This window comes from Moschus berezovskii, chromosome 17 (assembly GCF_049115385.1).
Source record: "Moschus berezovskii isolate FMDL1 chromosome 17, NW_MosBer_1.0, whole genome shotgun sequence".
Classification (NCBI taxonomy): Eukaryota; Metazoa; Chordata; class Mammalia; order Artiodactyla; family Moschidae; genus Moschus; species Moschus berezovskii.
Window position 1 is genome coordinate 20894439 of NC_142476.1, and position 25255 is coordinate 20919693.

Here is a 25255-nt window from a genome sequence, read left to right on the forward strand (position 1 = left end):
GCCACTGACACAACACACAGGGTGGTCGGGCCCCGGGCGTGGATGCCGGCAGGAGGACTGAAGCCCCTCAGGGGCTGAAGCCGAGGCAACCCCAGGGTCCCCTCCCTTTACCCCCGGCTCCATGCCTTTTTCCAAGAGCCTCTCACTCTCCCGCCTGGATCACGGCATACTTCCTGGCCTCAGGTCAGAGGGCTGAAAGCTTTCGTATCACACTTCCCGTTAGCAAAGCGTTCTAAGCATGTACCCAACACATTTATCATTCTCTTACAAGTGACATTACTATTATTATCCTAACGTTACCTGCGTTTTAAAACACTCACAAAGACAAAAAGGATGAGATTTTTAAAATATATTTTCCTCCTGTGTCCCAATGGTTCACCATGCACCTAACACTTCAGAGGCCACTCCCTGCATCTAACCTCTGCCCTGTGAATAGTCTTTTTCTTTTCAAATGCAGCTGCCAGCTGTGTGGGAGGGAGTGGAGCAGAGCTACAAACCAGCTCAGATCCAGCTGGACAGGCACGGCTCCATGAAATGCTCCACCAGTGCGCTCTGAGAGCTGCTGGGACAAAAGCAAAGGGTCTGGAGCAGGCCAGGCCTGCAGAAGAAACACCCAGCGATCCCCCCAGCAGCGGGCCCACTTGCTTCCTGTTGAACATCCACTCACCCTTAAGACCCCGGGGCAGAGCTGACCCCTCCGAGAGGCTTCCCTGCACCCGGGACTTGAGGGTGGACCCAGGGACGGTATGAGGCGAGCCCAGCGCCACCTACCTCCTGCCGGAACTCAACAGCCTCCCGCCCGTCCTCCTCCTTGGTCTTCACCAGGGACATCTTGACCCAGGTGCGGAAGCCCCCCGAGAACTTCCAGCTGGAATAGGCGCTCTCGCAGGCCTGCATGAAGCCGGCCCTGTCTGGGCTTGGAGGACAGAGAAGGAAGGTCTGCGTTAATCAGGCAGAGCTCAAACTTGGCCAGACTCAAACTCCAGCCCCTACGGCCAGCCAGTTCCTCTGCTGGTACCGGCAGGACGCGGCCCACCCGCTCCTTCCTCTCGGCTGGAGGGGGAGCTGTCACCTGCCTCAAGGCCGAAGCGTGGTCCCTGGAGCTCCCAGCAGAAGCCCCCCCACCCCACCCCCTCCCTGTGTTTACCACCTGCTCCCGGCAAAGAGGCCTGCAGACTGGGCTGGGCCCCCCAGCACCCTGGAGAACTCAGCTTCAGCAACCCTGGGGTGCCCCCACTGGCCATCAGCCTCCCTAAAGGCCCGGAGAGGGGAGGGCTCCCTTGGGAGCTCTCGGCCAGATGAGGCATCCGCAACGCCCACCCAAGGGTCACAGAGCGCCCACAGCCAAGAGGAAAACGCAGAGCAGCGCTGAGGACGCTCAAAGAGGGGCACAGGGAGACGCTGGGCAAGGAGGGGACGCGGCCCGCGTCCGCAGGGAAGGGAGGGAAGCTCCAGCCGGAAGAAGGGGCAGAAGAGGCCGAGGCGGAGGCTCCGAGCCCCAGGACAGGGCCACGGGTGCGACCGGCAGAGGCAGATCACGGCCTCGTGGGCCCGGGGATGGGAGTGGGGGGTGGCCTCCCTTCAGCCGTGGCTCCTTGAAACGGAGCCGCCGGACCTGGAGGACCCGAGTCACCTCCCCCTCAGGCCCCCCTGCAGGACATACTCCCGCCGCCCACGACCACTCTGGGCCCCAGAGATGGTGCAACGGGGGTGTCTCAAGATGGACAGGAACTTGCACCTTCCTGCTAGAAACGGGTGGCAAGCGGGCACCGGGCCCTCCCTTAGGGCCGGCCCCCATCCTCGGACACCACGGGAACGCAAGCCCAGGGCGGAGGCTGGCCGCCCGGGGCCTCACAGAACCCGGGCAGCTCCGGCCTGTCCTCTGCAGTGCCGTCAGGGAGCGGGGGACCCAAGCGCCCACCCTCTGAGGCGCAGCCAGCTCTGTGTGCGGGGTCAGAACAACCCCCAGGCTCCCCGGACTCTCTCAGGGGGCTCTCTGTTTGCCGGCGGCTGCCTGGCCAACCCAATTCCCCGCACCCCCTCGCCCCCCAGCCCAGGGATGCACACGGCTAGAGTGAGATCCCGGGGGTCGAATGGGCTCTGAAGGGCACCTCTGCAGGAACTCCTGGAAGGACGAGAAGAGCAGGTAATCGATGGCGCTGAAGTCCTCGCTGCTCTGGTTCAGGCGGAACTGGAGGAAGACCAGCTCCCGCTTCTGCACCTCCCGCGGCCCCCGCACAATCAGGGCGGATTTCTGCCGAGACAAAGAGGCCAGAGTGCCAGCCTGGGGAGCCGGGCACACGCGCCCGCCCGCCCCCCGAGGCAGGCTCCCCAGTGGACCAGGCCCGGGCGACCCAGGACAAAAGGAGTCTCGGCCCCTCGACCTTCCTCCCGGGCAGAGGCAGGACACGCCTCACAGGTCCCACCCCGGGGGCGGCACCGGGCCTCGGCAGGCGGCCGTGCCTCTCGGGGGAGCTCCACCGCGGCCTCTGCTCCTTCGCCGCCGCTCTGCCTGGTGCGGGGAGGGACACGGGGCCCGGAGACCAGGTGCCTCCTGTCTAGTCCACGGCAGTGGACGGCAAGGAGCCACCTGGAGCTGAGGCAGTATCTGCAGTCAGCTTCGGTCTGCACGGAAACGACTCTCCTTTTGAGCCCTCATTTCATGAATTTCTATGATACTCGGTTAAACTCTAACTACTGTAACAAATACAACTGCCCTGGATGGGTGTGGGTCACGATGACTCCTGGTAAGCGTCCCACTCAGAGGGGAGCCAAGAGGAAAGATGGCCAGGGAGCCTGTATCCGCAGCGCCATCCAAGTGGGCACAGGTTGGTACCCAGGGAACTAAGAGAGCGAGGCATCCAGACGGTGTCTGCACTGTACTGTCCAGCTCCTCATTCAAACTTCTTACAGTTTGTTTCATTTACATTAGCCTCCGTTTCCTGGAGGCATTTCTGTCAGCTCCTCTCCAGCCTTTTGTGCTGTTGGTCTCACATCACAGTCCGGCAGCCCTGAATTCTCCATTCCGAGTGTAGGGTCGGGCTGATTAGCGCGGGTCTAGGGTGTGGGCTTCCTCCTAAATGGGGCTCTTGCAGGCTGGCCCCAGCCTGGGGCTGACGGGGATGACGCCCCAAGGCAGTGGGCCGTGCGGTCCAGGCGCTCCACGTCCTTGTCTCCCATGAAGAGTCCTTTCCCCCAGCGCTCTCCTCCTTCTGCCACAGATGTCCCGGCTTGAGTTCCACTGATCCTCTGCTGCCCAGTGCCCAGGCAGGGATCCCCATCCCGAACATATGCAGAGACGGGCTCCAGGGCCTTCCCCCAAAGCAAACACCGTCCCCAGCAGCCCCGTGAGGGCTGTAAGCCAGGCTAGGCTGCCGGGCCTGGAGCCAGGATCCCGACCTGCCCAACGGGCAGCCCGGCTTCCGTGATGACACAGAGCTGGGAGTGGGAGGAAAGCCTTCACCACGACAGCGGGGCTCAGTGGCACCTGCTTTCAGGCGCGGGCTTTCCCTGGCCCTGCTCTATCGATCTGACCCAACAGGCTGTTTACACTTTACACCAGTCCTCAAAATCTCTGGTCCTCCTACCGTTCTCGGTGGGCAGGGTTACTATCGATATTGTACCTTACTCTATCGTGTGCAGGAGTGGGAGTCATTCCAGCAGGATTTCAGGAGGAAGTCTAGAGTACACATTAACAGAAAGTCTCAGAGGAATTCTTTCATCTCAAGGTCCACCTGGGGGCTCCGTATCACCCAAGGGGCAGGTCCTGCTCCGTACGCAACACGCGAGCTGCCTCGTCCGGCCAGTACTTCTGTCCACAGCTTCGCCATCTGCTGCTTTTTGGGGGCCCCTGGCTCTCCAGAGACATCCACCTGTGGAATTTTGCTCAGAAGCACAAACAAGCATGCCACTGCCTCCCTTTGTTTTGGTGCAGAGTTCCTCTGCCTAGAAAGCCTTTCCTCCCTTGCTGTGAGCTGGAAAACTTAATGCAGCCCTGTCCTTTTGGAAACAAGGATACAGGATACAAAGAAGAAGATATAAATATACACAAAATTCCTTCCTTGCCTCCAGAACCCTCGTCGTCCACTCCCCTGCTGAGCGGAGCCTCGACAACGCCAGGGCCGGGGTCCTTGTTCCTGGATCAGCGCTCCTTCTCACAATGGCCCCTGTTACTCCCGAACACAGATTCCCAGGCCCCGTCCCCAGGAACCACAATTCCAGTGGGCCCAAGTGGAACCCGGAATCTGTATTATCAGAACGATCCTGGCAGTTCTGTCGAGCACTCAGGTATGGGGCCTGCCTGGCGACATCACACCAGCTCCACTCTGCAGCCCTGCCTCCTTCCATCCAGGACCGGGTGTCTTATCACACTGCCGGGAATCGCAGAGGGTCACTCAGAGAAGGCTGAGGCCCCACTGCCGCCCTGGATGCAGGCGAGCCAGCCATGGCCAGACCCCAGAGGACGGCCTCATGTTTGCTAGGGGAGAGGACCCACACCAAGGCCATGGAAGGCTAGCGGGCAAAGAAGACGGGGACCCTCGGGGTGCGCACTGCCCGGCCCGGCCCGGGAGACAAGCGTTACCAGCGTCTGATTGGAGAAGGGGTCCATGTAGGTGATCCTCTGCGTGGTGCAGTTCACATCTCCAGGCTGCCCGGGGCTCCTCAGAGGCGGGATGACCTCGTAATAGTGCTTACAGCTGAGCAGCTGGGCCTGACCAGGGTACAGGGCGATGCCTGGAGGGGGAACAGGGAGAAGTGAACACACCCCTAAAACCATGTCATGTGTACTTTTTCACACTCAGTCACCTAAGTCCAGGACTCCCGGGATGACTGCAAAGGAGGAAGAAGAAAAGGGCTGTTTACAGAGGGTGGGGAGCCCCACGCCCTGCCCTCAGAAAGCCCCGCTTTCATGGAGGCGGCCAGGGCCTTCTCAGTTAGCCCCTCTCCTGGCCGGGGACGCAGCCTTCCCAGTGCCTACAGCAACACCCATCCCATTCAGAGTCCTGCTCCACATGCTCCCAGGGGGACCCTGAGACCAAGCTGGGAGGCCAGGCCCCCAGGACCACCCTCCGCCTACAGGCTCACCGGGCGGCCCTCGGCGGTGGGACTCCCCAGGTCTCCCTGTCTCTCATCTCCTGCTCCGACTGGGAGCTCCACATGTGCAGGTCACATCTCCAAAATCCCTCCCCTTCCCCAGCCAAGGCGCCGCACTCCTAGCTCCAAGGATGGCAGCTGTTCTAACCTCACTGAGAGCTGCACGTGGACCCCGGCCACCGGCAACGTCAGAGAGACAAAGGGGCCAGACACAGAGAGTAAAACCCACAGAGAGAGACCAAGGCGGACACAGTCAGAGGAGCGACAGTCACGGGATGGGCGAAGGCGCTGGGACCCACACACGTCATCAAGAAGCCCCTGGGAGCCGGGACCCGAGACTCCAGATCTGCACTGTGAGCAGTCCTTCCGGAGGGTCACTCGGGGGCGTCCCGTGGGCAGAGCCGGGTGGTGGCACAGGCTGCGTGGGCAGAGCCTGAGCCCCCAGACCTCACGCCCCTACCCCGTTCACACCATGCTGCCAGAGCCCAGCACCAGCACTGCTGCCCTGGAGCGGACAGTCTCCTCTTCGGCAGAGATGGCTCCCCGTAGGTGATGTGGCCTGGGGGCCTCTCCAGGCAGGCGCCAGCCACCTCTGGATGGCCGCACCTCCCCTGCCTCCCGGAACTCCAACTTCCCCTGGTCACTGGCCCCCGGGTCCAGCCAGGCTAGACTCATCTCCCCAGAGAAGCCCTGTCTCCCTAAGTACATCTCTGCTCCTACAGACCCGCCTCCCAGAGAAACTCTTCCATCTGCCAAGGCCCCGCTCAAACCCCGCTGTGAACGAAGCCTTCGGTGCCCACTCCAGCCCTGCAGCCAGCACTCCAGGCTCGGTCCGCCCCCCTCCTCAGCACACGACCCTCTGGCTGGGCACCAACGGCAGCTCGTGGGGTGGGGCAACCCACACCCAGACTGTCTCAGACTCCTCTGCCCCGCCCGTGGTGCCTGGCACCATGCCAGGAATGCAGCAGTGGCTCAGGGGTATTTAGAAGTTGCGGCCTGGGACCTGATGCCTGTCCCGGGGCAGACGCTACCTGGGGCGTCGTAGCGATCCACCTCCTTGTAAGACACGGACATGACAGGGTGCTTGAGCTTCTCACGGAAGTCTGTGATGGTCTGGTAGACCAGGAAGACGGCCACGGCCATGAGCAGCAGGTAGATGAAGATGAGCAGGACTGAGAAGACGTTCTTCAGGCAGGCCTTGCTGAAACGGATGCTGCTCGAGGCCGACTCGCTGTCCAGGGCTGAAGGACAACAACACACGTGTGAGCCAGGGAGTCTCCAGGCCCCTGACTTGCTTCACCCCAGAGGCGAGGCTCTGTATACCTAACCCCCGCCAAGGCCCAACACCTGGCACCCGGCAACAGTCACCACACACCTGCTCTGCCAGCATGGGGACCCTGAGCTGGAGAAGGTTCCTCCAAGAGACGCTTCCAACCCAGTGTGGGCGCCGCCCACCCCAGACCAGCCATGTCAGTGCATGATCCTCTGCCCTGAAGCCCCTCTTACCCCAAGCCTGGCCTGAAGCGCTGCTCTCCCAATGGCTGACTCCTAACTCATCCTTCAGGTTTCAGTTTAGAAGGGCATGTCCTCAAGGAAACCTCCCCTGACCCCATAACTTGACTGGCACCCCCTCCTCAGTGCTCCCAGGACACCCTACGGCCCTTGTCATCACTCTGCAATGTTACCGTCTACATGTCTTTTTATCCCCCAGGCTGTGAGCTCCATGTGGGTGGATACAGGGCCATTCTTGTCCACACTGAACCCCCGGCCCTTCATGTGGTGCCTGGAATACAGCAGGCCTTCTGTAACTAAATGGTGAACGACTGCATGTGTCCTGAGGCCATCCCCTCCCCAAAAGTCCTAAGGTGAAGGCTTAATACAGGGTGACAGTGTTTGGAGCAGAGTGGTCAAGGAGGTCATAAGGGCCCTAATCCAATAGGACGAGTGTATTAAGAAGAGGAAGAACCCAGTGGCATTTTTCACAGAAATAGAACAAAACATTTTCAATTTGTGTGGACACACAAAATACCCTGAACAGTCAAAACAATCTTGAGAAAGAAGAACAGAGCTGAAGGAATCACGCTCCCTGACTTGAGACTATCAGTTCAGTTCAGTCGCTCAGTCGTGTCTGATCCTTTGCGATCCCATGGACTGCAGCACAGGCCTCCCTGTCCACCACCAACTCCTGGAGTTTACCCAGACTCATGTCCATCGAGTCGGTGATGCCATCCAGCCATCTCATCCTCTGTCGTCCCCGTCTCCTCCCTTCTTCAATCTTTCCTAACAACTTGAGACTATGCTACAAGGTAGTCAGAACAGTACGGTATGGGCACAAATACAGAAACACAGGTCAAAAGAACAGAATATCAAGCCCAGAAATAAACCCACACACCCGTGGCTAATTAATCCATGACAAAGGAGGCAAGAATATACAAAAGAATAAAGAAAGTCCCTTCAGTAAGCAGTGTTGGGGAAACTGGACATATATGTGAAAGAATAAAATTAGAACATTCTCTAACAACATACACAAAAATAAACTCAAAATGGATTAAAGACCTAAATGTAAGACCAAATACTATAAAACTTCCAGAGGAAAACAAAGGCAGAACACTCTGACATAAATCGCAGCAATGTTTTTTTGAATCCACCTTCTAAAGTAAGGAAAAAAAAAACAAAAGTAAACAAATGGGACTGAATTAAACTTAAAAGCTTAAAAACGAAAAGACAATCTTATGGTCTAGGAGAAAATATTTTCAAACTACAAGACTGACAAGGGATTAATTCCCAAAACATACAAATAGCTCATATAGTTTAATATCAAAAAAACAAAAACCAATCCAATCAAAAAATGGGCAAAAGACCTAAACAGACATTTTTCCAAAGAAGACATACAGATGGCCAAAAAGCACATGAAAAGATGTTCACTATCGCTAACTATTCAGTTCAGTTCAGTAGCTCAGTCGTGTCCGACTCTCTGCGACCCCATGGAGTGCAGCACGCCAGGCCTCCCTGTCCACCACCAACTCCCGGAGTCTATCCAAACCCATGTCCATCGAGTTGGTGATGCTATCCAGCCATCTCATCCTCTGTCGTCCCTTTCTCCTCCTGCCCATAATCCACAAATCAAACCACAATGACACAATCACCTCACAGCCGTAGAGAATGACCATCATTGTAAGAGGCCTACAGATAATAAATGCTGGAGAGGCTGTGGAGAAAAGGGAGGGCCGCAAAGAGTCGGACACGACTGAGTGACTGAACTGAACTGAACACCACTGGCAGGCATGTAAACTGGTACAGCCACCATGGAGAACACCACGGAGGGCCCTCAGAAAACTAAAAACAGAATTCTACATGATCCTGCAATCCTCCTCCTGGGCCCGTATCTGGAGAAAATTGATTCGAAAAGATGACACGCACCCCAACAGCACTGTTTATAACAGCCAAGACACGGAAGCAACCTGAGTCTACCAGCAGGTGACTGGACAGAGGAGACGCAGTCCACACACACAACGGGACACTGCGCATCCATCGAAAAGGGTGGGACAGTGCCACTTCCAGCAACGTGGGTGAACACACAGACGATCGTGTTAAGTGAAATCAATCAGAGAAAGACCGTCACAGGATGTCATTAATACGTGGAATCTAAAAAAACAATACGAATGAACTTAGTCACAAAACAGAAACAGACTCACACGCTTAGAAAACAAATTTATACCAAAGGAGAAAGTGGGAGGGGGTGTGGGGAGAGAGAAATTAGGGATGTGGGATTAACACATACACACTGCTGTAAAAAAACAGGGAAACAAGAAGGCCCGACCGCAGAGCACAGGGAACGGTACTCGGCACCACGTAACAGCCTCTACTGCAAAAGAGTCTGAAAATGAACACACACGCATCACTGATTCACAACTTGAAACCAACAAAACACGGTAGATTAACCAGACTTTGAAGAGGGAGAGACACGAGGGTGCAGACACACAGAGAAAAAGTCACACAGGAGAACACACGGACCAAAAGCCTAAGGAAAGGGGCCTTGCTGCTGCTGCTAAGTCACTTCAGTCGTGTCCGACTCTGTGTGACCCCACAGACGGAAGCCCACCATGCTCCCCCGTCCCTGGGATTCTCCAGGCAAGAACACTGGAGTGGGTTGCCATTTCCTTCTCCAATGTGTGAAAGTGAAAGTGAAGTCACTCAGTCGTGTCCGACCCTTAGCGACCCCATGGACTACAGCCTACCAGGCTCCTCCATCCATGGGATTTTCTAGGCAATAGTACTGGAGTAGCTTGCCATTGCCTTCTCCGGAAAGGGGACTTGGGAGACTCCAAACCTGCCGACAGCGGGACCCTGAACTTCCAGCCTCCGTGACTGAGAAGAACATTTCTGTTGCTTCAGCCACCAGCCTGAGGTACTTGGTTAGGACAGGCTGAGCTGAGACACTCCCCCAGTGCTCCTGAAACAGTGGGCTCCCTGAGGAAAAGGCCTGTCTCCTCCCCAGCAGCTGAGCACAAGGCTGAGGAGGAAGCGGGTCTGAACGGAAGCCCCAAAAGGTATGTGCTTGGCTTCTGGCTTCCAACAGTGACAAGGCTGCGTGGTCACACCACCCTTCTACAGAACATAATTAGAAACTTGGACCAAATAATTTAAATTATTTGAAGGCACTGGAAAATGATCAAAAGGAAGCTGAAATTTAAAAAATCTACCCTTTTTGAAAAAAAAAAAAACTGCATCTGGTGAGATTTGTAAACTTGTAGCTTTTTGCCTGAGGCCACTGAACAGTCTCTATAAGGTGTGGTGCAGGGTGACACTGGACAAAGTTCAAGGCTGGGGAAGCAGCCAGAAAGTTAGGGGAAAACCCTGAAAGGGAGGGAGCCACAGGGGGTAATGAACTCCCAAATCTGCAAACAAAACATGCTCCAGTTCTTGCTAAGACCCCAGGAGGGCCAGGAAAAAGCAGCAGCTGGGAACCGCAGGATTGAGTATTCAATAGAGTTCAGCTGCTCTTCATGCAAGGAACAAGGCGATTAGAACTTCAGTCTTGCTATTTTATCTACTTGCTAAAAAAAAGTCTTCGCAGGATCATAAGAGAATTCAGAACCTCTATAATGTGTCACTGAAAATGTCTAGTGTTCAATAAAATAAATCATTAGACATGCAAAGAAACAAGAAAATGTGACCCACACTCAAGGGAAAAAGGAGTACATACAAAGCAGCACTAAGATGACCCCAAATGCTGCAATTAGCAGACAGGATTTCCACAGCACCTAAAGGACCAAAAATGGATAAGGAATGGACAGAGGGACAGAAACTATAGAAAAGAACCAGTGGGAATTCTAGAGCTGAAAAGAAAAATAAATAAAATGAAAAACTCACTGTCCACTCTTCAACAGCAAAAGATGGCAGGAAAAAAAAAAAAAACGAAACAGTGTAGTTGAAGTTAAATGAACAGAAATTATCCAATCTAAAAAAAGAAAGATTGAAGAAAAATCTAACAGAGCCTAGATAACTGTGGGACAATATCCAGCAGTCTAACAAAAGGTAACTGGAGAGAGAAAATAGATCGCAAAAATATCTGAAAAAAGAATGGCCCAAACTTCCCAAAAACTGGAGGAAAAAATATCCAATTTATAGATTCAAGAAGCCCAATACATGCCAAGCAGGATAAGTAATAAACCAATTCTAGGCAAATCATACTGAAACTGCCAATGCAAAGATAAAAAAAAGTCTTGAAGGCACCCAGGAAACAAAGGAGGGGGGAGCATATTACATACAGGAAATTAAATCTGACAACAGGTTAATGTTTGACCAGAAGTAATGAAGGCCGAAAGACAACAGGGGCTTCCCTGTAGCTCAGATGGTAAAGAATCTGCCTGCAATGCAGGAGACCTGGGTTCGATCTCCAGGCTGGGAAGATCCCCTGGACAAGGGAATGGCAACCCACTCCAGAATTCTTGCCTGGAGAATCCCATGGACAGAGGAGCCAGGTGGGCTGCAGTCCACGGGGTCACAAAGAGCTGGACACGACTGAGCGACTAACACTACTGCTACAAGACAATGGAACATCTTCAAGGTACTGAAGGAAAAAAAAATTCCATCAACTCAGAATTTTTAAATTCCAGCAAACTAACCTTTAAAAATGAAGGGGACATAAAGGTATTTTCAAACACAAAAGCAGAGAGAATTCATTACCAACAGATCTGCGCTAGAATGCATGCTAAAGAAAACTCTGCAATGACAATAGATGGTAACTCTCAAGAAGGAATAAACATTCCTGGAAATGTTAAATATGTGGGTAAATATAAAAAGTTATTTATATAATTTTTAAAATTTAAGGCTATCTAAGAAGCACAAGCAGGAATCAAGATTGCTGGGAGAAATATCAATAATCTCAGATATGCAGATGACACTACGCTTATGGCAGAAAGTGAAGAGGAACTAAAAAGCCTCTTGATCAAAGTGAAAGAGGAGAGTGAAAAGGTTGGCTTGAAGCTCAACATTCAGAAAACAAAGATCATGGCATCTGGTCCCATCACTTCATGGGAAATAGATGGGAAAACAGTGGAAACAGGGTCAGACTTTATTTTAGGTGGCTCCAAAATCACTGCAGATGCTGATTGCAGCCAGGAAATTAAAAGACGCTTACTCCTTGGAAGGAAAGTTATGACTAGATAGTATATTAAAAAGCAGAGACATTACTTTGCCAACAAAGGTCTGTCTAGTCAAGGCTATGGTTTTTCCCGTGGTCATGTATGGATGTGAGAGTTGGACTGTGAAGAAAGCTGATCGCCGAAGAATCGATGCTTTTGAACTGTGGTGTTGGAGAAGACTCTTGAGAGTCCCTTGGACTGCAAGGAGATCCAACCAGTCCATTCTAAAGGAGATCAATCCTGGGTGTTCATTGGAAGGACTGATGCTAAAGCTGAAACTGCAATACTTTGGCCACGTCATGCGACGAGTTGACTCACTGGAAAAGACTCTGATGCTGGGGAAGGTTGGGGGAGGGAGGAGAAGGGGACGACAGAGAATGAGATGGCTGAATGGCATCACCGACTCTGTGGACATGAGTTTGAGTGAACTCCGGGAGTTGGTGATGGACAGGGAGACCTGGCGTGCTGTGATTCATGGGGTCGCGGAGAGTTGGACATGACTGAGCGACTGAACTGAACTGAAAGCAAAAATTATACAACTATACTGAAAATTTTCTAACTTTCAGGAAAGAAGGAACAGAGAAACAACAAACATATGAGACAAATAGAGAACAATAAAATGGTAGAACCAAATGCAACCGTATCAGCACTTAGAGAAAACAAATCAAACACCAACGAAAAGGCAGAGACTATCAGTCTGGACGAAATAAATACAAGACCCAACCAAATGCTGTAATTAAGAGATGGACTTTAAATACAAAGGCCCAAGAGTATTTGCTCATAACTATCTCATTTCCTTTTATTTAAAAAGCTCAAAAGCAAGAGGAGCACAGAACTATAAAGGGTCCTAGGTAGTCAGAAAGAAGGAAATCACTCGCTTTACGTCTACAAACAAACATCGAGCACCAACTCTACGTGCAACACTTTTTGCTACGTGCGTCAGGGAGGTTCTGAGAGAGGATCCCAGGAGAGGAGGACTGACGCTTTGTGCTACAAGTGCGACAGAACTCCGAAAGCTGTGGAGATGTAAACTGTGAGATTTCCTTTCCTCAGAGGGATGGAGGGGAGTCAGGGAGAAGGGCAGAGGTTAGCGGAGGCTTTGTGGAGGAGACTGAATTAGCTCTGGGACTAAAGCACCGTGAGGATTCCGAGGAAGACATCATCTGGTGTTCATTATTCACGTGTTTTGTGAACTGAAGACCAGATCTCTAGCCCAGAGGTACAGTAGGAGCATGGGCTGCAAACCTAGCTCTGCTGCCAACTATAACTACCCTGTGACCCAAAGCAAGCTATCTGACGCTCCTAGGGCTCACTTGCTTCATGTGAAAGAGAAATCATTTCAGTTTTCCAGGATTTCTGAGAGAAGCAAATGAGAGATTATTGTAAAATGCATGACAGAGTACCTGCCCAATGAATTACTGTTACTGGAAAGACAGAACGTACCCTCTATCCCTCAAAAAATGAAGCCCTCAGCGATGAAGATAACAAAGATGAAGACCATGAAAAAACAATCTGATAATAATTAATGAGAAAAAAATACATGAAGATGAAATGGAGGTGTGACGGAATACAGTCTTTCACACAGTAGGCGTGTAATGTTTTCATGTCTATTAAATGGATGAATAACCCAAAAAAAACTGATGAACTAAGTTGTGCAATGCTGACTTAGCTACCTCTCAATTGGTCAGTACATTTCGGGCACATAAAACTATAAACCAATTGGTGTGCCTTATTAGTAATAGCAAAAAGTTTAAAAAATTCTTCCTTTACAGGAATGTCAATTCCCAGAAGTGTTTGTGTGGTTCCTTCAGGTCGTGAAGAACAGGTTACTCTCGACAATGGATGTTTAAAAGGAAGCAGGAAGCCCCAAGGAAACCCCTTGGGTGGCTGAGAATGAAGTCAAGGTACAGAGCAGCTCCAGCTCTCCAAAAGGAATTAATGCAGCTCATGTTTTCAACCTCCACTGTCTCTGATTTTCTGCTGCTCAGTGTTACGAGGGACTGTGTCAATGTTTCCTCCCTTACAGCTGTGCCACCTGTCTTCTGGCCATGCCTCTCTCACAACTCTGCTCCATTTTACTCTCAAAAGTCTTTCTCTGTCAGTCTCGCATTCAGACCTTCTCCTGGAGAGTACCCTGTATAGGACAAGGTTCCCCATTAGGCACCTCACAAGACACGGCCCTTCTTCACACTCAACTGCAGATGGCTTCCTTTCGCTCAGGTGCTGATGTACGCTCACCCGAAGCACGGTGGTCTGTGCACAGGGACCTGCCCACAGCTGTTTTGCTTGGAAGGCACTCCCAGCCCCTACGGTCCATGTGGGACCACAGGTTCACTTCAGAACAAGCACACTCACTGTCTGAGTGGCTTGGAACTGCAGTGGCAATGGGCATCAGGGTGCTACATCCTAAGATTACAAGATGAAAGTGAAGGAACTCTGAATGACTGAATTAGTGCATAACATCTGAATAGAATCTTCTAAGAGTTGCTAGGGACCTAAAAGGCCATCCGGTCCAACTCCATTCCCTGTGCAGCAATCCGGACCCCAGGGTCAACAATGGACATCGAACGAGGGTCCTGGAATACTGACTCCTAGACTCCAAATTCAGCTTCTTTACAGGGCTTTCAATGATCCACAAATTGGCACGTAATGTAAATAAAAAACCATAGGACTGTTTATCATCCACACATGCTATATGTGACACTCCAATGCCTCCTGATAAATCTGCATGCCGGTCAAGAAGCAACAGTTAGAATCAGACATGAAACAAAGGGCTGGTTCCAAATTGGGAAAGGAGTACGTCAAGGCTGTATACTGACACCCTGCTTGTTTAACTTATATGCAGAGTATATCATACGAAATGCCAGGCTGGATGAAGCACAAGCTGGAATCAAGACTGCCAGGAAAACAACCTCAAATACGCAGATATCACCACCCTTATGGCAGAAAGTGAAGAAGTTTATAAACTTCATCCTGATGAAAGTGATAAAGTCACTCTTGATGAAAGTGAAACAGGAGAGTGAAAAAGCTGGCTTAAAACTCAACATTCAAAAAACTAAGATCATAGCATCCAATCTCATCACTTCATGGCAAACAGATGGGGAAACAATGCAAACAGTGACAGACCATTTTCTTGGGCTCCAAAATCACCGCAGATGGTGACTGCAGTCAAGAAATTAAAAGACGCTTACTCCTTGGAAGAAAAGTTACGACCGACCTAGACACCACATTAAAAAGCAGAGACATTATTTTGCCAGCTAAGGTCCGCACTGTCAAAGCTATTTTCACGGATGTGAGAGTTGTACCATAAAGAAAGCTGAGTGCTGAAGCATTGATGCTTTTGAAGTGTGGTGTTGGAGAAGACCCTTGAGAGTCCCTTGGATTGCAAGGAGATCCAACCAGCTCATCCTAAAGGAAATCAGTCCTGAATATTCATTGCAAGGACTGATGCTGAAGCTCCAACACTTTGGCCACCTGATGAGAAGAACTGACTCATTAGAAAAGAGCCTGATGCTGGGAAAGACTGAAGGCCGGAGGAGGAGGAGACATCAGAGGATGAGGTGGTTGGATGGCATCACCGACTCAATGGACAAGAGTCTGAGCAAGCTCTAGGAGCTGGTAATGGACAGGGAAGCTTGGCATGCTCCAGTCCATGGGATCAAAAAGAGTCAGACACGACTGAGTGACTGAACTGAACTAACTGAATGCTCAAAGCAGACGTTACATTTTACCATTATTTTTAAAAAGGTGCTAGATATTTGATAAAATATCCCATGTACTTTTCAGTCAGAAAAACCAAACACTGGCTATTCCATAGCAAGTTGGATGAATGTTTTCCAAAGTATGTGTGCCTGTGCTAAGTTGCTTCAGTCACGCCCAACTCTTTGTGATGCTGTGGACTGTAGCCTGCCTGGCTCCTCTTTCTGTGGGACTCTCCAGGCAAGAATACTGGAGTGGGTTGCCATGCCCTCCTCCAGGGGATCTTCCTGACCCAGGGATTGAACCCATGCCTCTTCTGTCTCCTGCATTGGCAGGCGGGTTCTTTACCACTAGCACCACCTGGGAAGCCCATACATCCTTTATATATATGCAAACTCACAGTGGCAGAAAGACAAGAAGAATGCACAAGACTTTCTTGAGAAAAGTAATTTATGAATTTTATAAAACCCATTAACAGAATTGATTCAAAAATCAAACGTGACCCAGAATGTATTGGTAAGTCAGCCCATTAAGAAAATGTGTGATGAGCAACTCACACACATGATGTTTCTGAAAACATCGTGACACCTTTATTCACAGGAAAGGAAACTGGCTGACTACCATAACCATGCAAAACACTACCTTGCAGACAGCACTGGGCTAAGATGCATTCAGATTGCAAAGGAGAAAAGAATTCTTTGTTTATCCTTTTCTTCTTTTTAGTGATGGATGGGTTTGTTGTTTTAATTTTATTTTGTTTTTTTTTGAGATATAATTTATATCCCATAAAATGGACCTTTATAAAGTGAATACATTTAGTAGTTTTTAAAATGTTCACAAAGTGTACAGTCACAACCACTATCTAATTACAGAACACTGTCATCACCCAAGAAGAAACTCCAGACCCATTAGCAGTCACTCCATCTTTCTCTTATTCCCGGGCAACCAACAGTCTACTTTCTGTTGCTATGGACTTACCTATTCCAGGCAAGTCTCATAAACGGAATCATACTATATGTGACCTTTTGCGTCTGACTTCTTTCACTTGACAGAATGTTTTGAAGATTCATCCATGTCGTAACGTGCATCAGTTGTTCATTCCTACTTATTGCACAATAATATTCCATTGTGTGAACACAGCATTTTATCTATCCATTCATCAGCAGATGGACATTTGTGTTGCTTCTACTTTTTGTCTATTATGATCCTGCTATAAACATTCATTACAAGTTTTTGCACGGACATACAGCTTTCATTTCCCTCGGATATATAACTAACAGTGGAACCACTGGGTCATATGGTAACTCTATACTTAAACCTTTTGAGGAACTGACAGACTATTTTCCACAGTAGCCGCACCATTTTATTAATACATTCCCCTCAGCAACGTCTGGGGTTTCTAATTTCTTTACATCCTCACCAAAACTTGCTTATCGTTGTTTTTTTGATTGTAGCCATCCTGGGAGGTATGAAATTACACCTAAAGACTAACAGTGCTGAGCATCTAGTCATGTGTTTATCTGGCATTTGCATACCTTCTTTAGAGAGACATTATTCACATTTTTTGTCCACTTTTAACTGGGTTGTCTTTTATTACTGAGTTATAAGAGTTCTGTATAACTGCTAAATACAAGTCCTTTATCAGATATATGATTTGAAAATCTCTCCCATCCTACGAGCTATCTTTTCACTTTCATGATAATATCCTTTGATGTGCAAGGTTTTCATTTTGACGAGGTTCAATTTACCTTATTTTTTCTTTGGCTGCTCATCTTTGTCTGTTCTATTAACATACAGTTGTTTCCGTGGAGAACTAAGTAACCAAACGTTCTCAATTTGATTACATCCCTAATCCAATAAACTGCTTATTCAGTTAGCACGTCCACTCTCATCTTTTCCTTTGAAAAGAGCAATAAGCAGTTATGCTTCCCCTGATAGAGAGGAAATGAGTAGACGGAGGCTTTAACCACATTATGGCATGGAATTACTTCCCTCAGAGAGTAACTGGGAGTACAGTCCTGAACGCCGGGTGCTTCCCTTGAGCCTCGGCTGCTCAACACTCAGCATCCCTGCACTGTCCTCCTGTCCTGCACTCCAGGCTCCAACCTCTCTTCTGGCCTCCAAACGAGGACACTTCCAGTCCTCATGGCCCTCCCCTACTTCCTCCACACTCCATGTCCCTGGCTTTCTCCCTAAACCTCCCGCTACAGGTCCAGTCCTCGCCTCTCTGCTGTCAATCCTGTAGCTCTCTGCCTCTGGGCCAACCCCACCCAGACACCACGCCCACTGAAGCTTGGTGTGTCCTCTCATCCAGCCACTTGCCCCTCTGGACTCTATCTCTGAACGTTATCCTCTTCCTCACCTGGCTTCAAACCTTAGAATCTTCTTTGATTCTTCCTTCTCCCTCTCCCCCACATCAAAGCAGCCTATCATATCAGCCTCCGACCTCTGATGTGGCACAGTTGCCTTCCGCTCAGTTCAGCCGCTCGGTCGTGTCCGACTCTTTGTAACCCCATGAACTGCAGCACGCCAGGCTTCCCTATCCATCATCAACTCCCTCAGCTTGTTCAAACTCACGTCCACTGAGTCAGTGATGCCATCCAATCATCTCACCCTCTGTCATCCCCTTCTCCTCCTGCCTTCAATATTTCCCAGCATCAGGGTCTTTTCCAAGGAGTCAGTTCTTCACATCAGGTGGCCAAAGTACTAGAGCTTCAGCTTCAGCATCAGTCTTTCCAATGAATATTCAAGGACTGATTTCCTTTAGGATTGACTAGTTTGATATCCCTGCAGCCCAAGGGACTCTTAAGAGTCTTCTCTAACACCACAGTACAAAAACATCAATTCTTTGGCGCTCAGCTTTCTTTATAGTCCAACTCTCACATCCATATGTGACTACTGGAAAAACCATAGCTTTGACTAGATGGACTTTGTTGGTAAAGTAATATCTCGCTTTTTAATATGCTGTCTAGGTTGGTTATAACTTTTCTTCCAAGCAAGCTTCCCTTCTTTTAATTTCATGGCTGCAGTCACCATCTGCAGTGATTTTGGAGCCCCCCAAAATAAAGTCTCTCACTGTTTCCACTGTTTTCCCATCTATTTGCCATGAAGTGATGGGACTAGATGCCATGATCTTAGTTTTCTGAATGTTGAGTTTTAAGCCAACTTTACCACTCTCCTCTTTCACTTTCATCAAGAGGCTCTTCAGTTCCTCTTTGCCTTCTGCCATAAGGGTGGTGTCATCTGCATATTTGAGGTTACTGATATTTCTCCCAGCAATCTTGATTCCAGCTGTGCTTCGTCCAGCCCAGCATTTCGCATGATATACTCTGCATATAAGTTAAATAAGGAAGGTGACAATATACAGTCTTGATGGACTCCTTTCCCGATTTTGAGCCAGTCTGTTGTTTCATGTCCAGTTCTAACTGTTGCTCACAGTTAGAAATCTGCATACAGATTTCTCAGGAGTCAGGTAATGTGGTCTGGTATTCCCATCTCCTTAAGAATTTTCCACAGTTGGTTTGCTTCAACTTAATCCAGCCCCACACCCTGCCACACTCATCTTCCTTAAATGCCCACTTCATTCCTTACTATTCTGTTCTAATTCCTTTAAATACTGCTGCTCCCTAGAGAAAGCCCAAACCGCCAATGCTGAAACCCCACCCCCAGTCTGACCCAGCCAGGCTTTCCTACCTCACCTCCCTCTGCTTCTCTCATCAACCCTCTGTTCCAACCACTATGCTTCCCACTGATTCTGAAACGTCCTACTTTCATTCCCACCTCTATGTGTTTGCACATGCCATCCCTCCTCCCTGGCCAGCCCTTCTTTTCCACCCATACATCACCCTTCCTTCGGATTAATCCCACTTCCTTCACCTAGCCCTTGTTCATTCATTCCTGAAGCCCCTGTCTAGCATTTCTTTGGCCTTCGTTCACTCACTCATTCAAGTTGGCTTAGATACGATGCTTTCCTGCTCTAAATCCCCACCTCCCTCTCCCAGAGCACTGATATACATGGAGCTCCTAGAGAGGGCCAGGCTACTAAGCACTGGAATTACAGTGAGGGTAAAGGGGGACAAACCTTCATGCCTCACAGAACTCCGGGGCAGGCCCCAGAGGTTGACACAACTAAAGAGTTACAGTCAATAAATGTGCCCTCTCAGCTGTGCTAAATGCTACAAAAGAAAAGTAATGAACGCTAGGGAAGCAGGCAACAGGGAGAAACAGACCCCATTCGGTTGTTCAGGGCAGGCTCCGTAGAAGGAGGGTTAAGTTCTTCTCGGGGTAACCTGCCTTCTCTCTAGGCATGGCCTGAGCTCCTGGAAGGAGGCCATGTCTCACTTCCCTTCTTTGTGGTTTTGGCATTTGGTGCAAAGATGAAGGAGTCTGTGAGTGACTCTGGCGGATGACAGGCAGGAGTTCGGGACAAGAAGGCCCCTCATCCAGGAACAACTGAGCTAGCGTCAGAATACATTCAGAGAGACAGGCCTGGGTTCATCGTGAGCCCTGCCATTCATTCAGTCGGAGCACAGTACTCCCCTGTGCCCCTGGTCTGTCTATCAACTGGGACTAAACAGCTCCCTCAGAAAGTGGCTAGGAGGATTATAAAGTAGTGATAAAGTCCATACAGAAAGCCCCGCCCAGGCTAGTACAGGGAAGCACCCAGCCAGTGTGGCTGTTGCCATCAGTACCATTAGTTTTATTACCATGACGGACTCAGAGGCACGCCATGAGCTCGGAAATCATACCCCACATCATCAAAGTCACTTCTGAGACCGGCTAAAGGGACTTCTGAGCACCGGACGGTCTATAGTCTAAACAGGACATGCATCCAGCGAGTTTCCCCAACAGCAGGGAAGGCTCTTGCTGGCCAACCAACTACCCAAAATCCGCTCTGCCTGGGGGCTGGCTTCCCGCTCTGACTCATCTCAGGCTTTGAGGCCCCAGGAATCTGAGGCAGAAAGACAGGCTGCTAAGGTTGAAGGTCCTCACGGCCACGTCCTCATTTGCCTGGCATTTGTCTCTGAAAGGAAACACAACAGGAAACTTCCTCTTTCCAAGTCTGGCCTCCGTCCTCTTCCTGCTGCCTCCATCCATCCTCCTCTGCCTCGGGGCAAGAGGGCCGTGCAGGGTGCAGTAGGCAAAATAATGACCCACAAAGGTGTCCACGTCCTCAAGCTTGGAACCTATAATTATGTCAAGTTACAGGGCAAAGATGGGATTATAGTTGCTGATTATCTGACCTTAAAACGGGGAAATGGGACTTTCCATTCAGTGGCTAAGAGTCCACCTGCCAACGCAGCGGACATGGGTTCAACCCCTGGTCCAGGAAGACCCCACACATGCCTTGGGGCAACTGAGCCTGTGCGCCACAACTACTGAAGCCCATGGGCTCTAGGGCCCGCAAGCCGCCAACTACGAAAGCTCATGCACCTAGAGCCTGTGCTCAAAAACAAGAGAAGCCACCACAAAGAGAAGCCTAAGCCTGTCAGTGCAATGAAGAGTAACCCCTACTCACCACAACTAGACAAAGGCCACATGCAGCAATGAGCACCCAGCACAACCAAATACACAGATAACTAATTAAAAAACAACAACAGGGAAATGATTCTGGATTACCTGGATGGGCCCTGTATAATCACAAGGGCTCTTTAAACATGGAAGAGGGAGGCAGAAGTCAGTGTCAGAACGAGCGGATCTGAGAAAGACCTAAAGGTGGAAGAAGGGACATGAGCTGAGGAAGGCAGGCAGCCTTCAGACGCTGGAAGAGGCACCAAAGCAGATTCCTCTCTGAGCCTCCAGAGAGGAACTGAGGCCTGCTGACACTGTAACTTTAGCCCAGGGAGATGCATTGTGGACTGCTGACCTCCAGCACTGTCAGATAATAAATCTGAGCTGTTTTAAGTCCCTAAGTTTGTGGTAATTTGTTACAGAAAAGATAGATACTAATACACAAGGCTTTCAAAACCTTCTCCCTAGGACCTTAGTGCCTCGGAGGCAATGTCCAGAGTCAGGGTGGGGGCAGTCCTGCTAAAACCTTTAGCGCATTGGAATTTAATAGAAGGATGCGTAAGTTATTTTTTTAAAAAATCACAGGTGCAATAGAAAGCATCTGGGGTCACACAGAGCCTGATGCAGTCAGTCTGCAGGACAGCTTCAAGATTCTCCCACAATGCACTTAACCTCCCGAGTCTTAGGGCCTCAAGTGGAATCAAGAGGATGAACACCTCACAGGGCTGTCATGATAATTAGATGGGCCATGGGGATGACAGAGCCTGGCCCAGGGAAGCAGTCAGTAAATGTTAGCCGCCCTTCCTGCCTCTTTCCTTCTAAAAAATCTTCTCTAAGGATTAGGCACAATCACAGAATTTCTGATGCCATCCCCATCCCCCCAAATATGGGGATCCAGAGGAGCAGAACCCCACCTCCCTCAATCCACCCTAGAAGCTGGAGTCAAGGGGGACTCCACTCACTCACTCACTCAGGCATTCACTCGACAAATCCTTATTGCACGGCCAGGGCTGAGTGGGGAAGCAAAAGGGACTGGTCTCTACCTCGGTGGGGTTTATAGTCTAGTAGACTACACAGACATTAACCCAACAGTCAGGCAAACTCTTACACCATTCCATCAGCGACTATTGCAAGCCAGAGACGCAGAGGATACCAGTGACAGTGGACATGATCTAGCCAGGCAGTCACACAAGGCTTTGCAGGAAAAAAAAGAGTGAGCTGACAGCTGAAAGATGATTATGCATTAACTAAATGACAGACAGAAGAGAACTCCAGGCAGAGGAATAAAAAAGCCCGGAGTGAGGCCTGAAGAAAAACGCCAGCAGGGTCAAGGGGCAGTGAAAACGGAGAAGCGGGGAAGGAAGGAGAAAAGAATGACTCTCAGGTCCAACTGGGTGGTGATGGCATTGTCCCTGGAAACAGGAAACACTGGGAGAGGGTCAAGCCGGCAGTGGGGAAACCATGAGGTCAATTTTGGAGTTGAGTGGAGTTCGGGGAACTTTGGGACATCTAGGCAGAGCCATCACCTGGGAATCAGGGTACACAGCATATGTAAAAAGGTACCTCTGGGCCAGAGATAAGACCATGGCAGACACATGTGAGCAAACAGTGACTGAAGCAGGGGAGGGTGCCTGGGCGAGGCCACCCACGAGAGACTGAGAGAAGGGGGCCTCTGACAAATATTTAACGCCCAAGAGCGGGAGGGTGACTGCAAAAGAGGCTGCAGGGAGTGGTCTGAGAAGCACAGTGTCACATTATGGAAGATAAGGGAGCAGAGTGTAGGCAGGAGGAAGAAGGGGTGGAGGTGTCAGACGTTGTCACTGCCAGGCTCTGCAGGACTGATGGGACCAGCGAGCTGGGCAACGAAACTGGAGAGGCCTCTTGTCGGAGACGTGAGCCTACCAGATAATCTCCCAGAGGGCCCTGGGAAGTGACCCAGGTATCAGAGGCTCAAGTGCCAGCAGCTTCCCAGGGAAAAAGAAACAGAAAAGCAGAGATCCAAAGTCCCTGCCATTGTATCCAATGGCCGGGCCTCAGGATCCAGCTCAAACCAGAGGACAGAAAAGAGCGGATGCAGGCATGACCACATCCTCTGTCCAGAGGCTGTTTAAATATGTATGGCTGCAAAACGAGGGTGATACTGGAGATCCAACACCGGGTAGGGACTACCCCTCTGACACAGGTGTCCGGCTGGACTGGGGCCTGCAGCGGCAGCACCAGGCACGTCCACCCCCAGCACTGAATCCACTCACCTGGTAAGATCCCTGGACCCTGGACCTTGACCGTCTCCTTGTCCCGCTCGTCCGCCTGCTCTGAGTTCTCAACCACCTGATCCAACTCCTCACTCAGCTAAAAGGACGAACAAAGAGCACAAAGAAGTCAGCTACATCAGCTTTGCCTTTCCAGACTAAAATATGAAAGCAGAGGCTGCTTCTCACTTAATTATCACCAAAAAAAATCATACATTGCATGGTATGTGCATGCGTGCACATGAAGTCACTTCAGTCCTGTCTGACTCTTTGCAACCCCATGGACGAGCTCCTCTGTCCGTGGGATTTTCCAGGCAAGAATACTGCAGTAGGTTGCCAGGCCCTCTGCTAGGGGATCTTCCCAACCCAGGGATCAAACCGTGTCTCTTTACGTCTCTTGAACGGGGCAGGTGGGTTCTTTACCACGAACACCACTGAGGAAGCCCATGATGCAGGGTATGTTATATCAGCTCTACAGATGAACACAACGAAGCTCAGGAATTTCAAATAACTTCTCATATGTTAGTCTTCCAGGGCTACCATAACAAAGCACCACAAACTAGCTGGCTGAAAATAACAGGAATTTATCCCCTCGTAGTTACGGAGGCAAGCAAGCTGAAGTTAAGGTGATGGCAGGGCTGGTTCCTCCTGAAGGCTGTGACGGAGAACCTCTCCCATGCCTCTCTTCTAGCTCCAGGTAATGCCAGCAATTCCTCGTGCTCCTTGGCTTTTAGATGCATCCTCTCTCCAAACTGTCTCCATCTTTACATGGAGTCTGTGTCTCCACACAGTCATCCTTCTAATAAGAACACCATGCATGCTGATTTAGGGCCATTTTCCTCCAGTACAACCTCGTCTTAACTAAGCACATCTGCAATAACCCTCTTTCCAAATAAGGTCATTCTCTGAGGTGCTGGGGGTGAGGACGCCAACGTATCTTTTCAGGGAACACAATTCAACTCACAAGACTTTCCATGGCCACAGAAACAGGGGCCAAATCCAAGTTAGTCTAGTTCCAAAACCCACGCTCTTAATCACTTTCCAGAGGAGGAGGAAATGCAAGCTTAGCGTCTGCTCAGGCAGACGATGGAACAGTGAAGTTGGCGTCAGAGCTAAAGTCCACCAACTCAGGCTGCAAATACAGAACAAAGTGGGGAGGGCAGGCCACTCCAGAGACAGGTGCTAATTAGCAGCCTAATAGCAGGCAACCTCCATCTCACTTCCTCAGTGTTCTCACCTGTCAAATGGGGACAATGATACAGTGATAAGCAACAAGGCTCCACAGTATTAAGGAGAAGAGCAAGAAACACCAGGACCAGAGTGTCTCACTCCAGGTAGCAGCCAGCAATCCCCTGGATTGGAAGGGTGGGGCAGGGATGGATTTTCCCAGTATTTTCTTAGGTTCCCAGTGTCAACACTCAAGGTCTCAAGATTTTAAAATATTTTTCTCATTTTTTTAAAAACTAATTTTACTTATTTATTTCTGGCTGTGCTGGGACTTCACTGCTGCTCTGGCTTTTTCTCTAGTTGAAACAAGTGGGGGCTACTCTCGAGTCGTGGTGCATGGGCTTCTCATCGCAGTGGCTTCTCTTGTTCCAGATCACAGGCTCCAGGCACACCGGCTCAGTAGCTGCAGTGCGCGGGCTTCGTTGCTCCACTGCATGTGGGATCCTCCCGGACAAAGGACTGAACCTGTGTCTCTTGCATTGGCACGTGGATTCTTAACCTCTGGACCACCAGGGAAGTCCCTCAAGACATTTTCATTAAAAATTCATCTCTAGGAGACTTGAGCTAAAATAAAGCTCTTACGTACCTAATACTCTTCCATCTCCTCCATGCGTTCCCTTTTAGAATCAGGGAAAACTTCTAGTTTAAAGCCTTCCAAGCCCAAAAGAAAAGGAAAACCAACATGTGAAAGAGGGTTAGGAAGTTAAATAAGAGACCATAAGACCCAGGCCAAGAGGAAACACAGACCAAGAGGGCCCCAGGGCTCTCGCTGGCCAAAGGAAAAGGGAGGTACAAGTCCTGGAAAGGCCCAGCACTCTCGGATCCAAG

General features: G+C 50.1%; 1 protein-coding gene across 4 annotated transcripts in view; it reads right to left on the minus strand.

The window, feature by feature from the left end:
- Window positions 1-25255, minus strand: part of PACC1 (proton activated chloride channel 1) — a 33564-nt gene that overhangs the window by 5128 nt on the left and 3181 nt on the right. The window contains exons 2-6 of one of the 4 annotated variants that reach the window (XM_055419045.2): window positions 23204-23300; window positions 6126-6335; window positions 4583-4734; window positions 2112-2254; window positions 772-916 (exon numbers count right to left, since the gene is read on the minus strand). In XM_055419045.2, coding sequence (XP_055275020.2) covers window positions 772-916; window positions 2112-2254; window positions 4583-4734; window positions 6126-6335; window positions 23204-23300 — 747 coding nt within the window. Of the gene's footprint in view, window positions 1-771; window positions 917-2111; window positions 2255-4582; window positions 4735-6125; window positions 6336-21059; window positions 21129-23203; window positions 23301-25255 lie in introns of those variants that run through there. The other 3 variants (XM_088845254.1, XM_055419046.2, XM_088845255.1) reach the window with 3 other exon arrangements.